The 27,530-nt window shown below is 44.8% G+C and overlaps 1 protein-coding gene across 3 annotated transcripts in view; it reads right to left on the bottom strand.

Moving 5' to 3' along the window:
* Positions 1–361: 361 nt before the first annotated feature.
* LOC144509422 (CTP synthase 1) overlaps positions 362–27,530 on the bottom strand; it is a 73,292-nt gene continuing 46,123 nt past the window's right edge. The window contains exons 12-19 of one of the 3 annotated variants that reach the window (XM_078238287.1): positions 19,739–19,801; positions 17,758–17,801; positions 15,875–15,971; positions 7,024–7,079; positions 6,149–6,245; positions 5,320–5,464; positions 3,073–3,166; positions 362–1,655 (exon numbers count right to left, since the gene is read on the bottom strand). In XM_078238287.1, the coding sequence (XP_078094413.1) occupies positions 3,079–3,166; positions 5,320–5,464; positions 6,149–6,245; positions 7,024–7,079; positions 15,875–15,971; positions 17,758–17,801; positions 19,739–19,801 (590 nt within the window). In that variant the 3' untranslated portion in view covers positions 362–1,655; positions 3,073–3,078. Of the gene's footprint in view, positions 1,656–3,072; positions 3,200–5,319; positions 5,465–6,148; positions 6,246–7,023; positions 7,080–15,874; positions 15,972–17,757; positions 17,802–19,738; positions 19,802–27,530 lie in introns of all 3 variants that reach the window. The other 2 variants (XM_078238286.1, XM_078238288.1) reach the window with 2 other exon arrangements.

Genomic DNA, 27,530 nt, shown 5'->3' with positions numbered 1-27,530 from the left:
CAAGTTACATAAAGAATGGGAGTGGAAAGTGAGCTTGCTCTGCCAATCGCTAAGATGACGGCTGATCTAACTTAACGCCACCTTCCTGGATTATCCTCTAATTCCCTCAGCACCCAAAAACCTCTCTGTCTTGAATATACTAAATGCCTGAGCTTCGACAGCTCCTTGGGATAAAGAATCCCAAAGATTCACAACCCTCAGAGTGAAGAAACTTCTCACCTCATTCCTCATTAGGAGAAGGAGTCAACCAATACTGTGACCTCTATTTCTAGCCCGAGGAAACCGCCTTTCAGTATCTACCGTCTCGAGTTAAGTTACATCTGGTAGAGTTGGGGGTGACACAAAAACAAAAGGCATAAAATGTGTCTTAATTCTAAATTTATTGAAAGCCTGTGGGAGGGTATTTCAAAAGCCTTAAAAGAGATCTGTACATAATTCAGGTACAGCTATCCATTTTGATGTGTTCCAGCCTTGGATCCAAAGAGAGAACGCCAGCATAGACTAGGTGAGCAACAGGGTTCATTGCCACTTCCATGCGGAAACGTGCCCTGGTGGGTCACCTGGGGGCCGGCCTTGGGAGTCTTGGCCAATTAAGGCAAGCAGCCCTCATTGCGTTCCGCGCCTCGATGAAGGGATGGTAGAAAAGATCTGGGATGGTTCAAAAGGATTGCGTGCGACCACCTTTTGGGACTGGGAACCTTTGAGACCGCCTTTCGTAACACTGGTTGTGCTCCGAGCATTCGTCAGGTTTAATTACGGGAACAAGGCTGAAGTTCTGAGTAATTACGCTGCGTAGTTTCAAATGTTCCATGTGTGCTCAGGTCGATGAAGTTAGTTGTAGCTCACTTGATTGAAATGATGGAAACATGAAACAGACTGCACCGAAACTCCAATTACAACCTGTTAATTACAATCTGTTTTGTATGGCAGTAGTGTGATTGCGTCCAAAATAAAATCAAGCATTTCCACCTTTGTGTAAAAATAAAAAGTTAAATCTTTCACCAATATCAAATGAACTTTTACAGTCACAGTTTCACACTGAGTGTAACAGTAGATGCTAAACAGAATAATGCAATCTTTCCAACCCCACATATACAACTGCAACACGCTGAGGTATCAAGAAAATACATCAGGAGGAGCTTAACCTAGATACTGCTAAACAAAAATAAAGTAGTACATTGTTCAGGTGACATTTTGCGGAGGTAGCTTTGAAAGAAAAATACAACTTGCCAGAGATTTAAAATGGAGTTTGGAAGGTGGGAACTTCTCAAAATGAACAACTGGCGTTACACAGCAATGTTCCAAATGAATGCCACATGATCCAGCTCAGTAATTCCAACCCAATATGTTACTTTGATTTTACGTAGCTGTAAAAAATTCCAAGATTCAAAAACTCAACTCTTAAAATCTACACAGGCCGTCAAGAGATGTGAGCAGACGGTAATTCCTTTTATGTGAGAGATGGGTAGAATTTTCACCGTTTTGACATTACACAGCAACACAAAATTAAACAAATGATGGTTTTTCTCTTGACAGTGTGCTGAGTGGACAGGATCGACAGACCAAAGCATCAACGTGTATATGTAATACTGTAAAATTTAATGGATGCTGCAGTTCAAAGGCCAACGCTTCAGATCTGTAGAATTAAGCGACACCTGCATGAAGAGAGGGGGAGAGAAAGGGAGATATTTAAGAGAGTCCAGAACCAAGAGTCAAAGGCTTAGAATGGTCACTGTCTTAGGGCAGTCATTTAGGATTCAGATGAAAAGGAATGTCTTTGCTCAGAGAATTGTAAACCTTCAGAATTTTCTATCACAGAGGGCTGTGGTTGCTCAACCGATGAGTATAATCAAGATCCAGAGCGATATAACTTTGGGGCACAAAGGGATCAAGGAGGTGGGGACAGGGCAGGGATGTAAAGCTGACATAGAAATTGAAACATGATCTTACTGACTGGCAGAACAGGCTCGAGGGCTGAATGGCCTACGTCTGCTCCTGTTTCTTATGTTCTTGTATGCAAACTTAAAAGAATCTTTTCCACTAACTTTCTCCCTCTGCTCCTGAAGGTCTGAGCTGAGTACAATTCTACAGGTGCCATTCGCTAGTTCTTCAACCATTTTTCATGAAAAACTAGACAATGTCAGCCGCCTCCTGCTCAGTCGAATCTAATCTTGCCCTCATGCCATACCGGCTTTCCAGGTGGTCACTCAATTGTAATTAGGAACATGAATCCTGACGTATCCCTTTGCAAGCCCCAGGATAGAAGCTCAATATCGCACTTACTGCTGCCCTGACCAAACTCAGCACAGAAGAGATCTAACCTTCCGGGATCTCCTTTCGCAGTGAAGCTCACCTGCTCAATACCTATCCTAGCCCGGCCACCTGGGGAGCAGGCTTAAGGTGCAGCGGTCTCCAATTTGAAGTGGTGGCTGAAGATTCGAATCGAGCAATAGCAGCAGCCAAAGAGGGTGGATGGGGTACAAAGTTCCACTGTCCAACTTGGACGTTGGTCAACTTGGAGAGCGCAATAGCAAGTGTACAGCTCTGGAAAAGAAAATAGGGAAAGGCTGCCACACTCAATCCCAAATAACTAAAGAGGGTTTTGCATGGGTGCCATAGATTCCACGGTACTGTGTGAAGGAGAGCAGGGAGGTTCTCCTTTATACCATAGTGTCAGTATTTATCGCTCAGCTAGCATCACTTAAACAGATCATCCTCGGTTCAACTTATTGTTATTCCCGGGATCTTGCACAAATCAGCTGCTGCGTTTCCATCATAACAGTACTTCAAAGGTGCTTCACTGGCTACAGCGAGTGCTTTGGGAAGTTCAGAGATCAGGAAAAATGTCAAGCTTGAAATGATTTCTCGAATTTGAAAAACTCGCCAATATATTTTTTTTTAAGCAAGAATCAGCTTTAACAAATAAATAGTCATCTTAAAGACAGATGCTTCTTTCCTTGCACTGTGCAATTTATTTGATCAGGGGGCCACTGTCTAAATAGTTGCGATCTCTGCAGACCTCTGCTGTGAACCAGAGCAGTTCCAAAATCCAAAGCTGGTCACAAAACTTACCATATATCAGTCTTGTGGGAGGATAGCTGACAGCTTTAGATCAACAATTTCAGAATCTGGAGAACTGCTACCGCTTTGATCACTGTACGTATCTCTGGAGAGAGCAGAATCACAGGATATTGGCGTGCTGGCATTTGGTAGGTGGGTGAGGGGAAGAAAACAATTTTTTTGTTACAGACACACACATCCCAACCTCCTCACCCACCCACCATCTCCAACCCCGAGCACAGTTCATTTAGAGATTAACAGGAGGAGGCCTGTATGTTACCTTAGGGTGTCGCTGGCTGGGCCAGCATTTATTGCCCATCCCTAGTTGCCCTTGAAACTGAGTGGCTTGCTGGGCCATTTCAGAGAGCAGTTGAGAGTCAACCACATTGCTGTGGCTCTGGAGTAACATATAGGCCAGGTCAGGTAAGGACGGCAGATTTCCTTCCCTAAAAGGACATTAGTGAACCAGATGGGTTTTTCTGACAATCGACAATGGTTTCACGGTCATCAGTAGATTCTTAATTCCAGATATTTTTTATTAAATTCAAGTTCCACCAGCTGCCGTGGCGGGATTCGAACCCGGGTCCCCAGAACATTAACTGAGTTTCTGGATTAATAGTCTAGCGATAATACCACTGGGCCATCGCCTCCCACAATGCTGTTGGAGCAGATTGATTTGCTGGGATTAGCTTGAAATCGTGGGCAGCACAAATCAAGAGTGGGATCTTCCTCATCGAATTGGCTTCTGAAACCTCTCCCCATTGCCTCAGCATGATCCATCTAAAACAGATCTTTAATCTGCAAGCATTTGCCTTGTGAAAAGTGTTTCCTTTCCCCCCCCCCCCGCAAAAGAAACTCTGGTTAAATTCTAGAAGCAGAGGAACGTGAGAATTTAACTTAAGGCTGCTGTTATCTCCGAGTCGCTCCCATTCAATGCAATGTGATCAGACGGGCCCCCTAAAGGTATAATTGAAGACAATCAATATTTAATATTAAGAGGTGAGGAAGTACATGTCAAAACATGACATTTTTCTTTGCTCTGAAAATACAGCTTCAACGATTACACTTTCAACCAGTCGTGTGCATCAAAACGTGCTGTAAACTGAAATATGTGCAGCATTATTCCCCGGACACCTATAATGGGCAAGCTGCTTTTTTTTCCAAGGGTAACTGTGGTTACACGCTGCTAATAAATTTTACAGCAATCCAATCCCATTTACAGAGCAGGTATGTTAGCATGAAATTATTCGTATCTGTCAAGTTCTCTTCCACAAACGTGGCATTTGATTAAAACAGTGAATTACTTCACCAAATGGGAAGGTTAAACAGATGCGCCGCCATCAGTAATATTTGCACCATTGCTTCTCGGCCAAGGCTCTGAGAAAGGTGGTGGAATTTGGCAGTGAGCAGAGGCAAAGTGGGAGAGGGGCAGTGAGCAGTCGGAAAGGCTGGGGCTTGCGGTGGGAGGCCTCCAATAGTGGAGGCAGGGGATCTGCCAGCGGACACTAAGACATATAACTGGCTACTTTATCCATAGAACAGAATCACTACAGTGCAGAAGGTGGCCATTCGGCCCATCAGGTCTGCACCGACTACCCGACAGAGCACCTTACCTATCCCTGTACCTCCACACATTTATCCCGCTAATCCCCCTAATCTTTTTTAAGTTTATTTATGTAGGCTTACGTTAACACTGCAATGAAGTTACTTGTCGCCACACTCCGGCGTTTGTTCGGGTACACTGAGGGAGAATTCAGCATGGCCAATGCACCGAAAATGCGCATCCTTGGACTGTGGAAGAAAACCGGAGCACCCGGAGGAAACCCACGCAGACACGGGGAGAACATACAGACTCCACAGTCACCCGAGGCCGGAATCGAACCCAGTTCCAAGGTGCTGTGAGGCAGCAGTGCTAACCACTGTGCCACCCTATTTATTACTGCATGCTATCCAGACTAGCTGTTGTGAATTATATAGAATTCACTGCATGGAGACAGGCCATTCAGCCCGATGCTGTTACTTATCCTCTTTTCACCCAAATCCTTTCTCCGACGTACTTACCTAGCTTCCCTTTAAAATAATTATGCTATTCCTCTCAGTGATGCGGGCGGGCGAGCATGACAGCTATATTGTAGAAAAAGGCTTACACAAGCAAATTTTAAAAAATCTCAGTTGTGAGCCAACACTGAATCAGTGAGAAAGCTCGCGCAGATGTTTATATATTCACAATGGAACAAAGAAGCAGCTTGCGTTAGTTACCTGGGTGACAGTCTACAACCCTTTTCCAAGTAACGTTGAAGTTTCCCTGAGGCAGCCAACATCAGGCCAAAGTAAGGCGGTGATGGTTTCATGGGTCGGGAGGTAAACTCTGGGTGATACTGAACCCCAACAAAATAGGGATGCTCTGAAAAAGACATTGGTGAGAGTATTATCTCAAGCACCCACTCAATTGCAAAACTTCAGCTTAAGTTTATAAAGTGTCACAAGTAGGCTTACATTAATACTGCAGTGAAGTTATTGTGAAAATCCCTTAGTCGCCACATTCCGGCACATGTTTGGGGACACTGAGGGAGAATTTAGCATGGCCAATGCATCTAACCAGCACCAGTATTAGAATGTAACCGGTGACAATTTTGTATTGGATGTAATGTGACCAATGGGAACAAGATGTAAGGGTCAGCTGACCCAGTAAACCATGGAACCAATTACAGAGTGATGTAATAGTCAGCTGACCAGCTGATTCGCTATAAATAAGGAAGTATGTAGACTTGTGGAGAGCTTGGAGTGGCCCAGGGCGAGGCCCCAAGTTTGGAGTGATGATGTTTCTTTATTAAACCCTTTCTTTGATTTATAAGTTGGAGTAAGTTTTGTTGTATTTTCATTAGCTGCATTTTGCAGAGTTCCTTCTGAAGAAACAATCCAAGGCCGGGAATTGAACCAGTGCTAACCCAAACTTTTAATACGCAAGTTTAATAATTTTTTATCCAGGATGTTGGTTCAAATTGTAAACTTTATCAACAGGGCACTGTGATCAGTGATTCAAAATATTGCAGCTCATTTTTGACAATTAAGGCATCTCTTCACTCACCGTCCAGTTCGATTATTTCCATCCGTTCACCCTCCACATCCTGACCAACAAATCGAAATCCCCTTTCCTCAAAGTTATTTCTCATTTCAGGATTTACCTGAAATACAACAATGTTGGAGCGTTTTGGTCCTTTGTTTCAACACAGTTAGGTCGAATGTTTTGGTGGAATCCAATTGGGAAGAAAGGTTTTGGTGTCAAAGGATTAACGCACAATGCAAAGAAAAACATTACCATTTAGAGTCATAGAGGTTTACAGCATGGAATCAGGCCCTTCAGCCCAACTTCTCCATGCTGCCCAATTATTACCACTAAGCTAGTCCCAGTTGCCTGCTTTTGGCCTATATCCCTCTATACCCATATTACCCATGTAACTGTCTAAATGCTAATTTAGAAAAGGAAAGAATTGTACACTGAAAACGTCACTGAGGGCGTCAAGGACAAAGACAGACCTGATGCTCTGGACAGACTGGAGGGGAAAAAAATGTTACAATAAAAATACTGCACGTTTTCATAGAATCCTGCAGTGCAGAAGGAGGCCATTCGGCCCATCGAGTCTGCACTGACCACAATCTCACCCAGGTCCTGTATCCATAACCTCATACATTTACCCTAACTAGTCCCCTGATGCTAGGTGACAATTTAGCACGGCCAATCCATCTAACCTGCACATCTTTGGACTGTGGGAGGAAACCGGAGCACCCGGAGGAAACCCACGCAGACACGGGGAGAATGTGCAAACTCCACACAGACAGTGACCCAAGCTGGGAATCGAACCCGAGTCCGTGGTGCTGTGAGGCAGCAGTGCTAACCATTGTGCCACCATGCCACCCAAACAAAGACTGCAGAAAGCCCTGAGAAAAGCAAGCAGATTGTACCTCATATCGATGTCGGTGTCGCTCTTCGACATAGTCACAGTTCTTATACAACCTCCCTATAGGTCAAAGAAAGCATATATTAAAACCTTTTATACAAGAACACTGACACAAAAATAAAACTGACCAGCTTTGGTTCAGGCAAAACACTTTGGAGCAAAGATGTCGAGGAACATTGGAATTAGGAGCAGAAGTAGACAAATTCGGCCCTTCGAACCTGGTCCACCAGTCAATGGACCTACCTCGCATTAAGTTGATCTTTCTCTACACCCTAGCTATGACTGTAACACTACATTCTGCACTCTCTCCTTTCCTTCTCTATGAACAGTATGCTTTGTCTGTATAGCACGCAAGAAACAATACTTTGCACTGTATACTAACACATGTGACAATAATAAATCAAATCAAATCAAATCATGGCTGATCTCTCCCTTGTCTCAAATCCAACTCCGCATCTGTTCCCCACATCCTTTTTTTTATTAGAAATATATCGATCTCCTTTTTGAAACGATTTAACGATTCAGACTCATTGGGTGAGATTTTCCAGCCGTGCTTGCCCTAAAACAGGAAAATCCCGCCCAACGGATGGGTATGTGTGTGTCCAATGTGAGAGAAGAGTGTGTGTGTGTGTCCAATGAGAGATGAGTGTGTGTGTTGCAATGTCCTGGTCCTGTCCAACCTGTCCTGGTCCCTCCATGTGGACGCTATCGTTAAGAAAGCCTACCAACTTTTACAGATGCGCCATAGAAAGCATTCTTTCTGGTTGTATCACAGTTTGGTCTGGCTCCTGCTCTGCCCAAGACCGCAAGGAACTACAAAGTGTCGTGAATGAAGCTCAATCCATCGCGCAAACCAGCCTCCCATCCATTGACTCTGTCTACACTTCTCGCTTCCTTGGAAAAGCAGCCAGCATAATCAAGGACCCCACGCACCCCGGACATACCCTCTTCCACCTTCTTCCGTCAGGAAAAAGATACAAAAGTCTGAGGTCACGTACCAACCAAGTCAAGAACAGCTTCTTCCCTGCTGCTGTCAGACTTTTGAATGGACCTACCTCGCACTAAGTTATGACTGTAACACTACATTTGCAGTCCCTCCTTTCTTTCTCTATGAACGGTATGCTTTGTCTATATAACAATACTTTTCACTGTATACTAATACATGTGACAATAATAAATCAAATCAAAGGAATATAGAACTTTAAGGTTAAATAAGTAACCTAATCTCACAGAATACCTTCACACTTAAAGGGTTGTTGATTTATGGGCAGACTTACACCAGCTGGGTGCATATGGACCTGGAAGAACATTGAAAGGAGAACTTGCTTTGATTCCTATTGAGGGATGGTTAGAGTTGTTCTGGGATTAAAGTAAATGCAAGATTCAGACAGAGTCTTGAAAATGGATCTGAATTGACTGCGGCCTTTCTCTATTTCTGTTTCTACATTTCTCTAATTGTACCTTGGATTATCAATTACTCGTAAAACTTTTAAAATTTACCCAAATTACCAGGTTAATCTTGTACCGTCCCACTGAAGCCAAAGTCAACACTTAGAAAAACTTCCGTCAGTGAAGGGCCTGGAGCATTTGAAAACTTACTTTACATAGAGATACAGTGCCCTTAACAAAGCAAAATGTCCCCAGTGATTTACTGAGACAACAAACCAGTTCTCTAAGTAATTCATTATATTCCATATTTACGAAGTCCTTGCTCTTTCCACCCTATTCACTGCAGTAAGGTTACATTTATGTACATATTAAATGATGTGATTATATATTTCTTTGGCAGGGGCTAGCCCTTCAACTCTTTGGAACAAACTCAAGTGGTATCATTGGCTAAACCGTAAAATGGTTCAGAGCACAGGAGGCAGCTATTTGGCCCGTTGTGCCTGTATCAGCTCTCTGCTGCTCAGCTAGTCTCCCTGCATGCCTTTTCCCTGTAGCACTGCGAACCTTTTCCTTGTAGTCATGCGACTGTTTTTTCCTTCAGATAATTATCCAATTCCCTTTTGAAGGCCATGATTGAATCTGCCTCCACCTCTCTCTCAGGCAGTGCATTCCAGTTCCCAACTACAGGCTCCATGGCAAGATGTTTTTCCATGTGTTGCCGCTGCTTCTTCCTGTTAATCAGTTTAACTCAAGAGTCCTTTGTTTCTCAATCTTTCTACCAATGAGAACAGTTTCTTTCCATCTCTTCTGTCCATACATGACATAATTTTAAATATCTTTATTGAATCTCCTCTTCTCTAAAGAGAACAGCCCATTTCACCAATTTATCATAAGAACATAAGAACTAGGAGCAGGAGTCGGCCATCTGGCCCCTCGAGCCTGCTCCGTCATTCAATAAGATCATGGTTGATCTTTTTGTGGACTCAGCTCCACTTACCCGCCCGCTCACCATAACCCTTAATTCCTTTACTGTTCAAAAATCTATTTATCCTTGCCTTAAAAACATTCAATGAGGTAGCCTCAACTGCTTCACTGGGTAGGGAACTCCACAGATTCATAACCTTTTGGGTGAAGAAGTTCCTCCTCAACTCAGTCCTAAATCTGCTTTCCTTGATGTGAGGCCATGCCCCATAGTTCTAGTTTCACCTGCCAGTGGAAACAACAAAATACTGTTCTTATCCTTTTTATTTATTCATTCATTCCCGGGATGCAGGCATCGCTGGGCCAGCATTTATTGTCCATCCCTAATTGCCCTTGAATTGAATGGTTTGCTGGGCATTTTAGAGGGCAGCTAAGAGTCAACCACATCGCTTTGTATCTGGAGTGAGATTGGGTAAAGATAGCCGATTTTCTTCCCTATAGGACATTAGTGAACCAGGTGGGGTTCTTTGACAATGGTTTCATGGTCATCATTAGACTTTTAAAAGTTCAGATTATTACTGAATTCAAATTTCACCATCTACCATGGTGGGATTCGAACCCGGGTCCCTAGAGCATTACCCTGGGTCTCTGGGTTGGTAGTCCACTTACAATGCCACTATTCCCTTGCACAAATGTTCAGCACCATTCATGACTCCTCAGATGCCACCACCTCCCCTGTCCTCATAACTGAAATCCCTCATCTATGGAACCATTCTTGAGAATCCTTTCTGCATCCTCTACAGTGCCTTCACATCTTTCCTAAAGTGTGGTGCTGAGAATTGGATACAATACTCCAGATCAGGTCAAATCAGGATCTTACACAGGTTGTTATAACCTCCTTGCTTGCGCACTCACTGCTTTAGTTGTAAAGCTCAGGATCCCTTATGTCTCACCAAACACTTTCTCAAGATACTCTCACCTCAGCCCCAGGGGGCATAACTTTCTCACAGAAACCAAACCTTATTGCCTGTTCAGTCCAGGACACTGTCCCATTCCAACTGGGACAAACCCAAAAGAAAATTTCTCTATGGTACAAGTCAAAGTGTAAGCAGAAGTTGTGTAAAAACAAACAACTCGCTCAAGCACTTCTCTGGGGAAAAAAATGTCGTATTTATAAGTTATTGTGCACGTTAGGCTGTGTGAAAATACTGCTGGAGAGGGAAATATTAAGCAGCAACATTCAGAGGCTTAGTTATTGTTCCCATTGGGCTGCATCACACAAAAACTTCCAATATTATTGCATTCACCACATTAATTCTATGCTGTACTATTCAGACAGGTAACCTAACCCACATGTACAACTAAAATAGACTCGCACCCAATCCACAAGCAGGAAAGCACAGTTGTTTAAAGACTGCCTTTCAACGAAAGGTATAATCTCAGACAAAATCAGCACAATTTACTCATTCGATTCCCACCTTTCAGTGGCAAGGGAACACCTCACATCAAACTCAATATTCAGGCTTGAGAACGCAGGATATTCACACTTGGGAGAAAGCTGTCCCACCCCCCTTGCAGCAAGCAAAATGCTCTGCTCTGCCCCGCAATCCCCGCACGCGAAGGCTGCAGCAATCACTGTTGGTGAGAGTTTAATATCACACAGTTGCAGCACAGTGCTTTCACCAGTTAGAGGGAGAGAGAAGGGAGACTATACAGTAAGTGGCAGAACCCTTAAGAGTATTGATAGGCAAAGGGATCTGGGTGTACAGGTACACAGGTCACTGAAAGTAGCAACGCAGGTGGAGAAGGTAGTCAAGAAGGCATACGGCATGCTTGCCTTCATCGGCCGGGGCATTGAGTTTAAAAATTGGCACGTCATGTTGACGCTTTATAGAACCTTAGTTAGGCCGCACTTGGAATATAGTGTACAATTCTAGTCGCCACACTACCTGAAGGATGTGGAGGCTTTGGAGAGGGTACAGAAAAGATTTACCAGGATGTTGCCTGGCATGGAGGGCATTAACCATGAGGAGAGGTTGGAGAAACTTGGTTTGTTCTCACTGGAACGATGGAGGTTGAGGGGAGACCTGATAGAAGTCTGCAAGATTATGAGAGACATGGACAGAGTGGATAGTCAGAAGCTTTTTCCCAGGGTGGAAGAGTCAATTACTAGGGGGCACAGGTTTAAGGTGTGAGGGGCAAGGTTCAAAGGAGATGTACGAGGCAGATTTTTTTACGCAGAGAGTAGTGGGTGCCTGGAACTCGTTGCCGGGGGAGGTCGTGGAAGCAGATGCGGTCATGACTTTTAAGGGGCGTCTTGACAAGTACATGAAGAGGATGGGAATAGAGGGATATGGTCCCCGGAAAGGTAGGGGGTTTTAGTTAAGTCGGGCAGCATGGTTGGTGCAGGCTTGGAGGGCCGAAGGGCCTGTTCCTGTGCTGTAATTTTCTTTGTTCTTTGTAATTGTTGCATAAATCCCAGGACTGACTCAAACTTGATTAACTACAATAACTACAATTAACTACAGGGCAACATGGTGGCACAGTGGTTAGCACTACTGCCTCACAGAGCCAGAGACCCGGGTTCAATTCTCAGCTTGGGTCATTGCCTGTGTGGAGTTTGCACATTCTCCCCGTGTCTGTGTGGGTTTCCTCCGGGTGCTCTGGTTTCCTCCCACACTCTGAAAGATAGAGTCATAGAGGTTTACAGCATGGAAACAGGTCCTTCGGCCCAACTTGTCCATGCCACCCTTTTTTTTAAAACCCCTAAGCTCATCCCCAATTGCCCGCATTTGGCCCATATCCCTCTATACCCATCGTACCCATGTAACTATCTAAATGCTTTTTAAAAGATAAAATTGTACCCGCCTCTACTACTACCTCTGGCAGCTTGTTCCAGACACTCACCACCTTCTGTGTGAAACAACTGCCCCTCTGGACACTTCTGTATCTCTCCCCTCTAATTTTAGAGTCCCCTACCTTTGGGAAAAGATATTGACTATCTACCTTGTCTATGCCCCTCATTATTTTATAGACCTCTATAAGGTCACCCCTCAGCCTCCTACGCTCCAGAGAAAAAATCCCAGTCTATTCAGCCTCTCCTTATAACTCAATCCACCAAGTCACGGTAGCATCCTAGTAAATCTTTTCTGCACTCTTTCTAGTTTAATAATATCCTTTCTATAATAGGGTGACCAGAATTGCACACAGTATTCCAAGTGTGGCCTTACCAATGTCTTGTACAACTTCAACAAGACATCCCAACTCCTGTATTCAATGTTCTGACCGATGAAACCAAGCATGCCGAATGCCTTCTTCACCACTCTGTCCACCTGTGACTCCACTTTCAAAGAGCTATGAACATGTACCCCTAGATCTCTTTGTTCTGTAACTCTCCCCAACACTCTACCATTAACTGAGTAAGTCCTGGCCTGGTTCAATCTACCAAAATGCATCACCTCGCATTTGTCTAAATTAAACTCCATCTGCCATTCGTCAGCCCACTGGCCCAATTGATCAAGATCCTGTTGCAATTGGAGATAGCTTTCTTCATTGTCCACTATGCCACCCATCTTGGTGTCATCTGCAAACTTACTAACCATGCCCCCTATATTCTCATCCAAATCATTAATATAAATGACAAATAACAGTGGGCCCAGCACTGATCCCTGAGGCACACCGCTGGTCACAGGCCTCCAGTTTGAAAAATAACTCTCTACAACGACCCTCTGGCTTCTGTCAAGAAGCCAATTTTGTATCCAATTAGATACCTCACCCTGGATCCCGTGAGATTTAACTTTATGCAACAACCTACCATGCGGTACCTTGTCAAAGGCCTTGCTAAAGTCCATGTAGACAACATCAACTGCACTGCCCTCATCTACCTTCTTGGTTACCCCTGATATGCTGGTTAGGTACATTTACCCGAACGGGCGCTGGATTGTGGCGACTAGGGGAATTTCACAGTAGCTTCATCGCAGTGTTAATGTGAGCCTTACTTGTGACTAATAAATAAACTTTTACTTTTTTAAAAAAAACAAATACTGCGGATGTTGGAATCTGAAACAAAAACCGAAAATGTTGGAAAATCTCAGCAGGTCTGACAGCCTCTGCGGAGAAAGAATAGAGCCAACGTTTCAAGTCTGGATGACCCTTTGCCAGAGCCGCACTACAAGGGTGGCATGGTGGCACAGTGGTTAGCACTGCTGCCTCAGAGCGCCACGGTCCCGGGTTCAATTCCGGCCTCGGGTCACTGTCTATGCGGAGTTTGCACATTCTCCCCGTGTCTGCGTGGGTTTCCTCCAGGTGCTCCAATTTCCTCCCACACTCCAAAGATGTGCGGATTAGGTTGATTGGCCATGGTAAATTGATCCTAGTGTCAGGGCGATTAGCAGGGTAAATGTGTGGGGTTGGGGGAATAGGGCCTGGGTGGGATTGTAGTCGGTACAGACTCGATGGGCTGAATGGCCTCCTGTACCATAGGGATTCTATGAACATCCTCAAAATGCACCTTCTGGCCGCATTAAGTTTTAGACTCCCCATGGGTATTATTAAACTAGAAAGAGTGCGGAAACGATTTACTAGGACGCTACCGGTACTTGATGGTTTGAGTTATAAGGAGAGGCTGGATAGACTGGGACTTTCTTCCTTGGAGCTTAGGGGTGATCTTATAGAGGCCTATAAAGTAATGAAGGGTATAGATCAGCTAGACAGTCAACATCTTTTCCCAAAGGTAGAGAGTCTAAAACTAGATGGCATAGGTTTAAGGTGAGAGGGGAGAGATACAAAAGGGTGCAGAGGGCAATTTTTTCACACAGAGGGTGGTGAGTGTCTGGAATGAGCTTCCAGAGACAGTAGCAGAGGCGGGTACAATTTTGTCTTTTATAAAGCATTAGACAGTTACATGGGTAAGATGGGTATAGAGGGATATGGGCCAAATTCGGGCAATTGGGATTAGCTTAGTGGTAAAAACTAGGCGGCATGGACAGGTTGGGGCGAAGGGCCTGTTTCCATGTTGTAAACCTCAATGACTCAATCTCCTTATATGTCTGGCTGTCATATTTTGTTTTATAATGTTCCTTGAAGCACCTTGGGACATTTCATTACATACCATCATGCCCAGTACAGACATGTTTTTCCAATTTGAAATTACATTTTTAAGTGGACAGCTAAATTGGCTGTAGTGAATCATGTGACGTGGCAATGTGCAACTTTGGACAGTTCTAAAACTCCGGCAAATACCTAATTACAGATGGACAAATACAGCCACTTGTGAAACTCACTCGGCTTTTGTTAAGGACGCACTGTCAACGGAAAGGGCCATGGACAGTAGCGATGTTGAAACTCAACGGGTGTTAAGATGAAGATGAAATGGATCTCACCCACCTTTCATTGTATTGTGCTGGCACCCAAACCCAAACAGACCTTAGCTGTCTAAAATGCTCAGTGAGTGAAAAGCCACAACACAGGATGGTTACTGGTCCAACAAACCACCTTATCTGGAAAAGCGCTTTGGACTCGCAGGTCATGTTTGTCACCGGTTTCAAAGTAAAAAAACAGGAGAAGCCGTCCTGGGACCATGAGAAACACCATCCGAGCCATTGGGCCAGCTACCAGGTAACTTGATTGTAAAATTATCTTTACTTTTAAATTCACAAAAGCTTGTTGCTGCAAGTAAATTAAATTGGAACAGATCACTATGACGGTGAGAAAACACAGTAAACTCACGCATTGAAACATTGGGATCACAGGTGACAATAAAATGCATAAACTTTGTCTGCAAGTCGTTGTTGTTGTAAATAGCGCATTGCTCCAAAGGGGAAAAAAAACAATGCAACCATCCTTCATTTTGTGCAGCAGATGCACAGATTGGGGTCATGGGGTGGGTGTATGGGACAGGAAGTATCCCCTTCCTCCTTATCTCAATAATCCTTTCTCCCCTAAGATGTCAGTACACATAGACACTGTCCCCATTATAACAAGTTCATTGCCTGGTTATGTGGAAAGGCTGTGAGAGTAATACTGCAGCATGTGTCATAATCCTACAGCAGATAAACATCCTCGATTCAAGCAGTTCAGACCTGCTAACTAAAGTTTATTTGTTAGTGTCACAAGTAGTCTTACATTCACACTGCAATGAAGTTACTGTGAAAATCCCCTAGTCGCCACACTCTGGCGCCAGTTCGGGTACATTGAGGAAGAATTTAGCATGGCCAATACACCTAACCAGCACACATCTTTGGACTGCGGGAGTAAACCGGAGCACCTGAAGAAAACCCACGCAGACACGGGGAAAGCGTGCAGACTCCACACAGACAATGACCCAAGCTGAGAATCGAACCCGAGTCTCTGGTACTGTGAGGCAGCAATGCTAACCACTGTGCCAACATGCCGCCCTGTTCGTTCCCTAGCATCTAGGATCGCTCCCCAAGATGCGAGTTCACAGTCCGTTGCTGCGCTTTCACTTATCGCAGCTTCTATGAAGCAGCAGCTAAGAGGGATAGGAAAACTCTAAAAATATATAATATATAAAAACAAACTCCTACTTAGCACTGAATTCTTTTCCTTCAGAATTGTTTTTCTCTTGCCGAGTCTCATGGTTCCTCCCATTTCCCCAGGGTTGTGTTCTGGCATGTCAATCACCTGTGCAAAACATGAGACCGAATTTTAAAATCTTTGTCTAGCGTAAGGCGCCAGCATTAATTAAATTCATTATTTATAATTAAGTGACCTCAGCATCGGTTGTTAAATTCTCCCCGCAGCTTGATGTAGTTTTATATCTTTTGTCGTCCCAGAACGCGCGATCTCAGGAAATTAGGGAGGTTCAGTCATTCAGTATATTCAACACAAACAGAATTATTGGACACGGGGATAGTGTGAGGTTTTGTGGCGCAGTGGCAGTGTCCCTACCTCTGGGCCAATAGCTCTGGTTTCAAGTCCCACTTCGGGACTTGATGGTCATGGAAGATGCATCCATAATGTGGCCAAACATGGTTGATTATCAGCCTGCAAATCTGTCCAATTCGCCTGACGACGGACGGGCAGTCAGAGTGGAAGAGTTTCCTGTTCAGCCATTACTGCAGAAGATAATGGCCAACCACTGCAGTATTTTATCCAGCCTAATCACGGACCAATCCAATGGAAGTCCGTAGTCAATATGGTACCTGATCGGGCAGGAGGAGAGGGACAGTGTGGAACGGTGGAGTGGAGGTAGGAGATCAGGCAGGACCATATCGAATAGCAGAGCAAGATTGAGGGTTTGATGCTCTTATATCAGTGTTCAGGAAAGTTTATCCACTCACCAGTCCATTTTTGATGCCTTGGGGTTTCTGACCTGGTCCAGCATGTACTTATCAAGGACACATAGCAATAAAAGTGGTGAGGCTCCCTTTCTTTAACCTCTTTTTCAATCTTACAGAATTTTCCCCCTGACTCAAGGGTTTTTTTAAAAAATTCATTCCTGGATGACGCTGGCTGGCCAGCATTTATTGCCCATCCCTAGTTGCCCTTGGAGAGCAGTTGAGAGTCAACCACATTGCTGTGGCTCTGGAGTCACATGTAGGCCAGACCAGGTAAGGAAGCCAGGTTTCCTACCTTAAAGGGACATTAATGAATCAGATGGGTTTTTCTGACAATCAACCTTGGTTTCATGGTCATCAGTAGATTCTTAATTCCAGATTTTTTTTTATTGAATTCAAATTCCACCACCTGCCCGTGGTGGGATTCGAACCCGGGTCCCCAGAACATTCGCTGAGTTTCTGGATTAATAGTCCAGCGATAATACCACTAGGCCATCGCCTCCCTCCATAATTTAGAAATAATAATCTAGAAACAAGATCGGAGAGTCTTGAATGGCCTGTGTGTCAAGAAAGAAAAGTGTGACTTTTGCCAGATGTCAGGCTAGTATTTCAGTCAGATTGTTGACAGTAAAGGCCTACATAAAGCCCTAAAAAGATGGATAGTATTTTAGAAGCAGCACAACAGATAAATGTGAAGCAATTCGGGTCATTTTTAGGATTAGTAAATTATTGTGGTAAATTTTTTCCTAACTTAGCTACATTATTGAAGCTAAGTTAGGGGACAAATTTGATGGCCTAGTGGTATTATCATTAGATTAATAGTCTAGTGATTACACCTCTAGGCCATCACCTCCCTCATTCTGTGGGTCTCATGTGACTGCAGTATAACAATGGCTGGAGGAAACAAAGCACTGGGCTTTTTAAAAACAGGACACACGCAAAGGCAAGTGGATCTGCTGTCAATAACAACGTGACGAAAGGTTGTATCACTTTTCATGGGGCAGGTATGGAGCAATCAGCAAAACTGATGTGACTACTTGCTTCACGGGAGATGGCGAACCACCTCAGTTGGAAAGGTAGGAAAATGTTTCACAGAAGCAATGACTTTCTAGTAGATATTGCATACATACCACAGGGTGGCTTGTATTCGGATTAAATTCAGTTGAATTGGCATCTGTAAAAGCAAATCCATTCAATAAAACTTACTGGATATAAACCACATATTTTTCTTACCCGGAATAAACCTAATCACAAGATCAGTGATTTTATAATAATGGACTGGAAGAAACAGGACTGGAGTTTGGCACATATTTTGCATACTGCACTATTTTGACAGCTTATTTTCCCTATTAAAAAAACACAGGACCTTTAAAAAATAAAATTCTTCACAGTAAAAGCACAGCAGTGAAAAAGATCATTTTGGAATATGTTTGCCAGATGTACTGATTTGATTGTAAAATGTACAGTTCACGTTAAATTTATAACATTAATAAGAGAATATAAATGACAACATATGTTTCGGTCAAAGTGAAAAATGGGCTCTTAAAGTCTTCATCCAGAAATACAAATTGAAGTCACCAGGACAAAAAGTTTTTTTTTACCTGGGCCAGGCATTAACATCAGTTAAAATAAAAAACCATGCCCCAGATTTTTGCAGGAATACTGATGATGAAACTAGTCAGTGTCATTACTCCACTCAAGGACGGCACGGTGGCACAGTGATTAGCACTGCTGCCTCACAACGCCAGGGACCCGGGTTCGATTCCCGGCTTGGGTCACTGTGCGGAATCTGCACATTCTCCCCGTGTCTGCGTGTGTTTGCTCCGGTTTCCTCCCACAGCCCGAAAGACGTGCTGGTTAGGTGCACTGGCCGTGCTAAATTCTCCCTCAGTGTACCCGAGCAGGCACCGGGGTGTGGCGACTAGGGGATTTTCACAGTAACTTCATTGCAGTGTTAATGTGAGCCTACTTGTGACACTAATAAATAAACTTTTAACTGAAACTGACAGCAACATCTGGAGTCCATACATGTGCAGCTGAATGCAAAATCCAGAAGTTGCTTTCAGTGAATCTGTACTTCCCCATTGGTTCAGCGTTGAAATCTCCCTGGACTGGAATATGTTAGAAAGCAATGAACTGAAAAGAACTTGCTCTTTATTAGTCTCACTGTAAAAACCCTGGAGAAAGCAACACCTGCTGAATGAATTATATCTAAGTCCATAATTACTGCTGGAAAACCTCTCTGGCCCTGGAAAACTAACTTTATATTTGTGGAATGCCAAATTTCTCCACTATAATAAAAAGCAATATTTTTAAAGTAACATTTTTTTTTAAATTGTTATTATTTCAGCTCCTATCTTAATCCCGTGTGCAGAGAAAATGAAGTTAAAACAAAGGATAATTAGTACATTGTACTTCCTGATTTGTAAAGTTAAAAACTTTATTTATTAGTGTCACAAGTAGGCTCACATTAACACTGCAGTGAAGTCACTGTGAAAATCCCCCAGTCGCCACACCTGTTCGGGTACACTGTGGGAGAATTTAGCATGGCCAATGCACCTAACCAACATGTCTTTCAGACTATGGGAGGAAACCGGAGCACCCGGAGGAAACCCACGCAGACACGGGGGAGAATGTGCCGACTCCACACAGACAGCGAACCCGGGTCCCTGGCGCTGGGAGGCAGCAGTGCTAACCACTGTGCCACCGTGCCGCTCTGCAGATTTGCTGTCTGAGAATGGTGAAATGTGATTGGCTGACTATCCTCATGACTTGGCGCAAGATTCAAACTAACTTTAGGAAAGGGGAAATCCACAGCACAGATATCACTGGATCTTTGTGGGGAGCTTTCTTTGAGTTGATTGGCGACTGTGTCACTTCAACGCTGAATATCATAGAATCACTGCAGTGTAGAAGGAGGCCATTTGGCCCATCAAGCCTGCACCGCCAACAATCCCACTCAGGCCCTATCACTGTCATCCCTCACATTTACCCTGCTAGCCCCCCTGACACTAAGGGGCAATTGAGCACGGTCAATGCACCGAACTCACACATCTTTGGCGTGTGGGAGGAAACCATTTCAGTACATACACAGAATATGTTCATCCTTACCTGACCAGTTCAGCACATTCCGTGCAAACTCAACAACCGCTAACTGCATTCCAAGGCACACACCTGAAACAGATACAGCAAATTAATTACGCGGCAAAATGATGGCCAAATGTGTAGGCAGTCAGTCATGAACCAAATTGATAGAATCCCTACAGTACAGAAGGCCATTCGGCCCATCAAGTCTGTACCGACCACAATCCCACCCAGGCCCTATTCCCGTAACCCCATGCATTTACCCTGATAATTCCCCTGACACTCGGGTGAATTTAGAATGGCCAATCAACCTAACCCGCACATCTTTGGACTGTGGGAGGAAACCGGAGCACCCGGAGGAAACCCACGCAGACACAGGGAGAACGTGCAAACTCCACACAGATAGTAACCCGAGGCCGGAATTGAAGCTGGGACCCTGGCGTTGTGAGGCAGCAGTGCTAACCACTGTGCCACCAAGACGCCCAAATTAATTTTCACAGAATCAAAGGATGTGTAGTACTATGTGTAGTAAAAAATGAGTAGTATTGGTGGATGTAGGTGAGGTGCAGGGGTGGAAATGGTGGTTAAAGCCGGGTAGAGAGATAGATCACTGAATAAGATATAGAGGTTTGAAAGTTTTCTTTCTTTATTCGTTCCTGAGATATGGGCATCGCTGGCAAGGCCAACATTTGTTGCCCATCCCTAGCTCCCAATGGAGGGCACTCAAGAGTCAACCCACCTTGCCGTGGGTCTGGAGTCACATGTAGGCCAGACCAGGTAAGGACAGCAGATTTCCTTCCCAGCTTTGGTCCTTATCCAACACCATCAAAGAAAAATGGTAACATCTGCTCCTGCTACCAAGTATCCTTCAATCATTCTCGATTGAACACCAGATTGTAGTCCATGATCAGATTTTCTTCCTGAACGAGGTGGGGGTTTTTTTAAACAACAATCAACAATGGTTTCATGGTCATCATTAGAGTTTGAATTCCAGATTTTTACTGAATTCAAATTTCACCATCTGCTGTGGTGGGATTTGAACCCGGGTCCCTGGATCACTGTCCTGCGTCTCTGGATTATTAGTCCGGCAACAATACCACTATGCCAACGCCTCCCCAATCAATTTACAACCTTGAAGTGAGATCCCAGACTAGGAGCCATTCTCCTCACGTACCATTCTGCCATAAGTTAGTGACATGGTTAATGCACACTCAGTTAACGCAAGGATATTTGAACATTCAGCCTGGCACACCCCACCCACCCACCCCAATGGACTTTCAGAAATGGTAAAGTGGTCCCATTCTCGCACAACTGGCAGTTGTTATCCGCCCTCAGCCCTCGCTCTAGTCTCAGCTTCCCCACTGCTCAGACCGTCCTCAGCTACTGCAGCACCATCTTCCCTTGGCCGTGGCACCGTTTACGTTTGCATGCTGTGCTCCCACACTTCTCGCTACACCTCAGCCCGCACCACGGCAGCTTGCCTAGTTTCTGAATGTTAACCTGCACACGTGGAACTGTTAATTAACCGACAGCACAATTCCTGGCACGTGGTGTTCAGTGCCATTAACCGTGCATACGAAAGTCCTGCAGCAGCAGATACAAATCAGAGTCAATCTTACACAATCTTCCGCTAAAAGTGGTCAAACTCACAGTGGGTGGTTGAGTTGCCTGCAACCTGCCCTCAGCCCTCACTCTGGTGATTTCAACCTCCTGAACCCCATCCCTTTTATGAGGGGCATGGACAGAGTGGATAGCCAGATGCTTTTTCCCCAGGGTGGAAGAGTCAATTATGAGGGAGCATAGGTTTAAGGTGCGAGGGGCAAGGTTTAAAGGAGATGTACGAGGCAAGGATTCTTTTTTACACAGAGGGTTGTGGGTGCCTGGAACCCGCTGCCAGGGGAGATAATGGAAGGAGATACAATAGTGACTTTTAAGGGGCGTCTGGACAAATACATGAATAGGATGGGAATGGAGGGATATGGTCTCCGGAAGGGTAGGGGGTTTTAGTTCAGACGGTCGGTGCAGGTTTGAAGGGCCGAAGGGCTTGTTCCTGTACTGAAATTTTCTTTGTATCCCACTGCTCTGATGCAGCAGCACCCTGTTCCCTCACTGCCACTTAGATTCCCACGCTCCATTCCCCCACCTCTTGCGAGACCTTACGCCACAACTGCATGGGATCATCACCCAGGATTTCTGATTGGGTGAACTTGAAAATGCAGAACACTTATGCACCTGGCATTTCAACGCATTCACATCCCTGCCCGTGTCTAGATAGAAACTAACCACATTCTGCATTAATTCAGTATGTATCCAGAAATAAATTACAGATTCATTTGATAAGAATATATCACAGCGATGTGTAATATTCTCACTGTTCTACATGCATGTGCGTTCATCTGTAACATTGGTTCACATGACATGATGCTGTACCGTGTTTCCCTGCAAGTTAATCAAGATTTAGAATCTAACTTTCTGCGCCTTTAGTTTAACAAATAAATAAACAAATTCCTTTATTTTGATTCCTTTATTATTGTCACATGTATTAGTATACAGTGAAAAGTTTCTTGCACGCTATACAAAGCATACCATTCATAGAGAAGGAAAGGAGAGAGTTCAGAATGCAGTGTCACAGTCATAGCTAGGGTGTGGAGAAAGATCAACTTAATGCAAGGTAGGTCCATTCAAAAGTCTGATGGCAGCAGAGAAGAAGCTGTTCTTGAGTCGGTTGGTACGTAACCTCAGACTTTTGTACCTTTTTCCCGATGGAAGAAGGCGGAAGAGAGAATGTCCGGGGTGCGCGGGATCCTTGATTATGCTGGCCAATTAGGTCAATGTTTGTGCGATTTCATATTCCATCGACAAGGTGGATATTCAACCAGGCTTTCTTGCATTACTGAGGAACAAACGCATGTCTTCATCAACGACAGCCTAGAAAAGTTCTGCTCACCACTGGCCACAGACACCAGGAGAGTTAAGAGGACGTGGAGAGCAATAAATGTGTTGGGGACACCATCTCTCAGCTTATTTTTGTGCAAACAGTTCCGTATATCTTGTGGTGATTCACACTTTGGAACTCATCTTGCAATGGCTGGCAATTGACTGCACAAATCTGAAGCATCAACATCTTTGGAGTCCGCATGCTTTGAAGCTTGCTCTAGCTTCACGCAATGTTACATAACCTGCTTTGATGTGCTATTTTGCAAACCGTAAACATAATAGAGGAAGTCAAACACAGCACTAATTTGATGCATCTGTGTGAATCTTTCTTCAACCAATTACATTTCTCTGCCAGGGACTGCAAAATAAAACAAAACAGCAAATGCTGGAAAATCTCAGCAGGTCTGACAGCATCCGTGGAGAGAGAATAGAGCCAACGTTTCGATTCTGGATGACCCTTCGTCAGAGCTCTGACGCAGGGTCATCTACACTGTAAACGTTGGCTCTATTCTCTCTCCACAGATGCTGTCAGACCTGCTGAGATTTTCCAGCGTTTGCTGTTTTTGTTTCAGATTCCAGCATCCACCGTGTTTTGCTTTTATCCAACTGCAAAATAAAAGTTCACTTTGAATAATTTCCTGATTGCCTATTTCACACACAGTTTCCTCTTTCTCGGAATACAGACTGGATTAGTTCAAAGTGTGATGACATCTCTAAATATTCAGCTGATCCACCAGTCTTTTCTCAAACTCTTCACCACTCTGATAGTCTACGACAAACACCTTGGATTCTCTCAGTTGCTTCCTGGCATCATGTATGTCAAATCTTTCACCTGAAGTGGTTTGCCAGGCTTATTGATCTCAAAACAAATGTCATACTGCACAAGAGAAACCCACTAACTTAAAACTTGAAATGTCCCTTGCTAGAGTTTGTGCAGTTACTGGTGAGGTATTGCCAGACGCTCAAGTTGGGGTAGTGAAGATGTTGGCTGAAATCTTGCTGCCACTCACGCCAGTGGGATCTTTACGCCCCGCCGATGGGATACTCCTGCCGCAGGTTTCCCGGCAGCTAGAGTGTGTTCAACGAAAAACCGTGTTGACAAAGGCGGGACCATAAGGTCCTGCCACCAGCGAGCGACGCTATGCGTCCTGCTACCGCGGAGAGGGAGAGAAATTCCACCCAGCTTCTATTATAGCAGCACCACTTGTCTCCCTTATCCCAAGAGCTGTTGCTTTGTGCAGACAAGCTCACAATTAAGTGCCTAAAAAGCTCTATCCACAAAGCGATTGACCATGGCCAATCGATCATGGGCTACATCTGGTGAAAAGACCAGGAATGATTGAAAAATACTTGGCAGCTGAGCAGATGTTACAATTTTTCTTTGATGGTGTTGGGTAAGAGCTAAATCAGTTCATCTTGTATCTTTATCCCCAGGTAATGTACACATGTCTCATTGCGTGTTCACCGAAAGGCCAGATTTTGCAGAGCAGGAACTTTCACTAAAGCGATCAGTTGTTCTAAGGTTTGCTGACAATACTTTTCTTATTGTTAAATGAGGCACAAATTTCCTTTGTCGATGTTTTTCTAGTTTTTCCAATCAGAATTCAAGTTCTTTCCACTTTTGAAAATTATCTCAATGTTCACTTCATGTCTGGGGCGTGGCAAGAATTGCAGATCTCTTTTACCAATCTTTGGAAACTTTATCAGTAAAATGAGATGACGCATCACTGGGAGACAGCTTGCAACAGAAGAAAAATACAAAGTCCTTTCAGAGGGAATTCCATAGCCAGAGAGTGAATTTCTCCCTTTTAGAATGATGCAATGCCCTACCTATGTTGGGGGTTGTGGGTTTTAAACAAAAAGAAAAAGATGTGGTTTGCACACAGAGATTCAAAATAACAACAGTTTATTGAAGGAGCTGTTGCCTGCATAGAGTAGAAAATGAAATTCAGACAGCAGCCCCTGAAACACCTCAATGACATCACCATCAAATCCTGTGGCCAGCTCTTCAAGTAATCATGCAACCGCTTAAATATATAATAAATGATTTGTTGAGAATTTGCTTTCTGATCTCAGGGCATTCTGTTCCACCAAGATCTGCTGCACATGATCAACACACCTGGGGCCAATGGCAGAATCACCAAAATTCAAACTCATCGCACTGGTGCCAAGTTCTTGCAAATCTTCATCTTGGTGGACTTCTTCATTTGGCTCTTCTTCTACCTTCAGATGTTCCTCAAACTCTACTTCAACTTATGAGACTGGAGGCAAAACTGTCAACTCAGTTCGAGTCTCACGCTGATCCTTTCAGGCTCCTTCATCTTCTCGATGTTGTGGGCAAAGGTTCTTCAGAAAGGAACCTTCTTACTTCGCCTGCTCTTTTCCCTTTTCAGCCTCCTGTTTACGATACTGTGCCCCAGACAACCTTTTTCCATCTCTGTCGGTCATGATGCCACCTGACCTGAGGTTTTCCCTGGATTTTGAAGCGGAAGCTCAGGAACATTCTCACCATTCCTTATCTCTGACTCAGTCCATCAGGGAGCCTCCGCTTTTCCATTTCTCTGGCTGCTCCATTTCCTCGTCCCAGATCCGGGTCTCCAATGGTCGTTAGTTGTCTTTGAGCTTAACGGATGGTCTTCAGGTCAGAGCATTGCGCCGTCCTCCTGCTGCTACCACTGAACGAAGACTCGGAAAAGCAGCCAGCATAATTAAGGACCCCACGCACCCCGGACATTCTCTCTTCCACCTTCTTCCGTCGGGAAAAAGACACAAAAGTCTGAGGTCATGTACCAACCGACTCAAGAACAGCTTCTTCCCACCGACTCAAGAACAGCTTCTTCCCTGCTACCAGGGAAGACTTTTGAACGGACTTACCTTGCATTGATTGGGCAGTGCCAGCCTGAGTCACAACCAATGGCCTTTTTAAAAAAATTGTGACACAGAGAGCGGCTCTCAGGAATTTGTAGGGGAAATTCCGCAGGCGGCAGCTGGAAACAGGCTGAAGGGTGGCTGTGGGCAGCTGAGTGAAAACAGGCAAAACCAACAGTGCAACAAAGCACAGCCAGTGATAGCCCGAGTCAGCCAATGGGGTCACAGGTTCTTCAAAGGGTTGCAAAGGGGGGAAAACGATTGGACCAGTCATTCTCCTATTGGAGGATCAGTGAGTTGGCCAAGGAAAGGGAAAGCAACTGTATGGTCAGCGAGCACGTGCGCACAACGGCAAACACCCAGGGGGTTGCTAGGCGAGGCAGGAGGGGGAGGAGCAGGACGGGGCTGGGGGGAGGGGGGAGGCAGGACCAGGGAATGGGCAGGTCCAGGGTGGGGCGGGGGGGGAGGCTGGGAAAGAGCTGCTCACTAACTGCCTGCTAGAAAATTCAAGAGGGAGGGAGGGACTGACAAAACAGTTCAACGCGGTGCCCCACTCCCTTGGCCACTGCCGTTGTGGAATTAAACTGCTGATCATTTTAAATTTTCAGAATTCGTAGCAGACACCGCCACCACCCCACCCCTCCGAAACTGCCTCGTTTCCTCAGTGGTTGCATCAGCCCTGTTGTGTTAACTCTGCTGCTGCTGCATTGCCACATGTTCGGAAAATGATTCAAAACTTTTAAATTTGAAATGATGTGTGCGGGCGGCACGGTAGCACAGTGGTTAGCACTGCTGCTTCACAGCTCCAGGGACCTGGGTTCGATTCCCGGCTTGGGTCACTGTCTGTGTGGAGTCTGCACATTCTCCTCGTGTCTGCGTGGGTTTCCTTCGGGTGCTCCGGTTTCCTCCCACAGTCCAAAGATGTGCGGGTTAGGTTGATTGGCCATGCTAAAAAATTGCCCCTTAGTGTCCTGAGATGCGTAGGTTAGAGGGATGAGTGGGTAAAATATGTAGGGATATGGGGGTAGGGCCTGGGTGGGATTGTGGTCGGTGCAGACTCGATGGGCCGAATGGCCTCTTTCTGTACTGTAGGGTTTCTATGATTTCTATAATTGGAACAATTTCAATAATTAGCAATGACTAAAATCCTGTTGCTCTGAAATAAACATTCTAAAATGATCTGAAATTGAGCTATTGACTGCAGCTACAATGGATAACAAAACCATAACACGCTGAACAACAACTGCTGCTTTTTAGAGCGAGCGAGAACCTTTTGATTTAATGATCTTACAATCAATATGAAGATCAGGAAGTTAGTGATCCATTACAGTTAATGCGAGTGTCAGAACACAGGGCAACACAAGTTATATTGTTGCTGTGAGGGTACAATAAAACTATAAGAATACTAGATGTGTCGAATAATTCAACTGTTTGAATTTAACACGTCTTTAAAAATGGAAAAACATCCCAGTGTTCCACAGGAGTGTTATTAAACAAACTGATACTGAGGCACAGAGTGGATATTGAGTGGCGCGGTGGCACAGTGGTTAGCACTGCTGCCTCCCAGCGCCAGGGACCCAGGTTCAATACCGGCCTCGGGTCACTGTGTCTGTGTGGGTTTGCACATTCTCCCTGTGTCTGCGTGGGTTTCCTCCGGGTGCTCCAGTTTCCTCCCACAGTCCAAAGATGTGCGGGTTAGGTTGATTGGCCATGTTAAATTGACCCTTAGTGTCAGGGGGATTAGCAAGGTAAATGTGTGGGGTTACGGGGATAGGGCCTGGGTGGGATTGTGGTTGGTACAGACTCGATGGGCCGAATGGCCTCTTTCTGCACTGCAGGGATTCTGTGATTCTGTGAAGTGGGATGCAAGGAGGGGAGAGAGGTCGAGAGGCGGAGAGGTTTGGGGAGGGAATTGCAGAGCTTTGGGCTCAGGCAGCTGAGAGCACGGCCACCGAAGGAGAAACCGGAAACCCGCAGGTGGAGGAGGTGGTTAAGAAGGCGTATGATGTGCTGG

Source organism: Mustelus asterias, chromosome 21 (assembly GCF_964213995.1).
Source record: "Mustelus asterias chromosome 21, sMusAst1.hap1.1, whole genome shotgun sequence".
In the NCBI taxonomy this organism is placed as follows: domain Eukaryota; kingdom Metazoa; phylum Chordata; class Chondrichthyes; order Carcharhiniformes; family Triakidae; genus Mustelus; species Mustelus asterias.
Note: the sequence above shows the minus strand (reverse complement) of the source record. Positions and strands in the feature narration are given on the sequence as shown.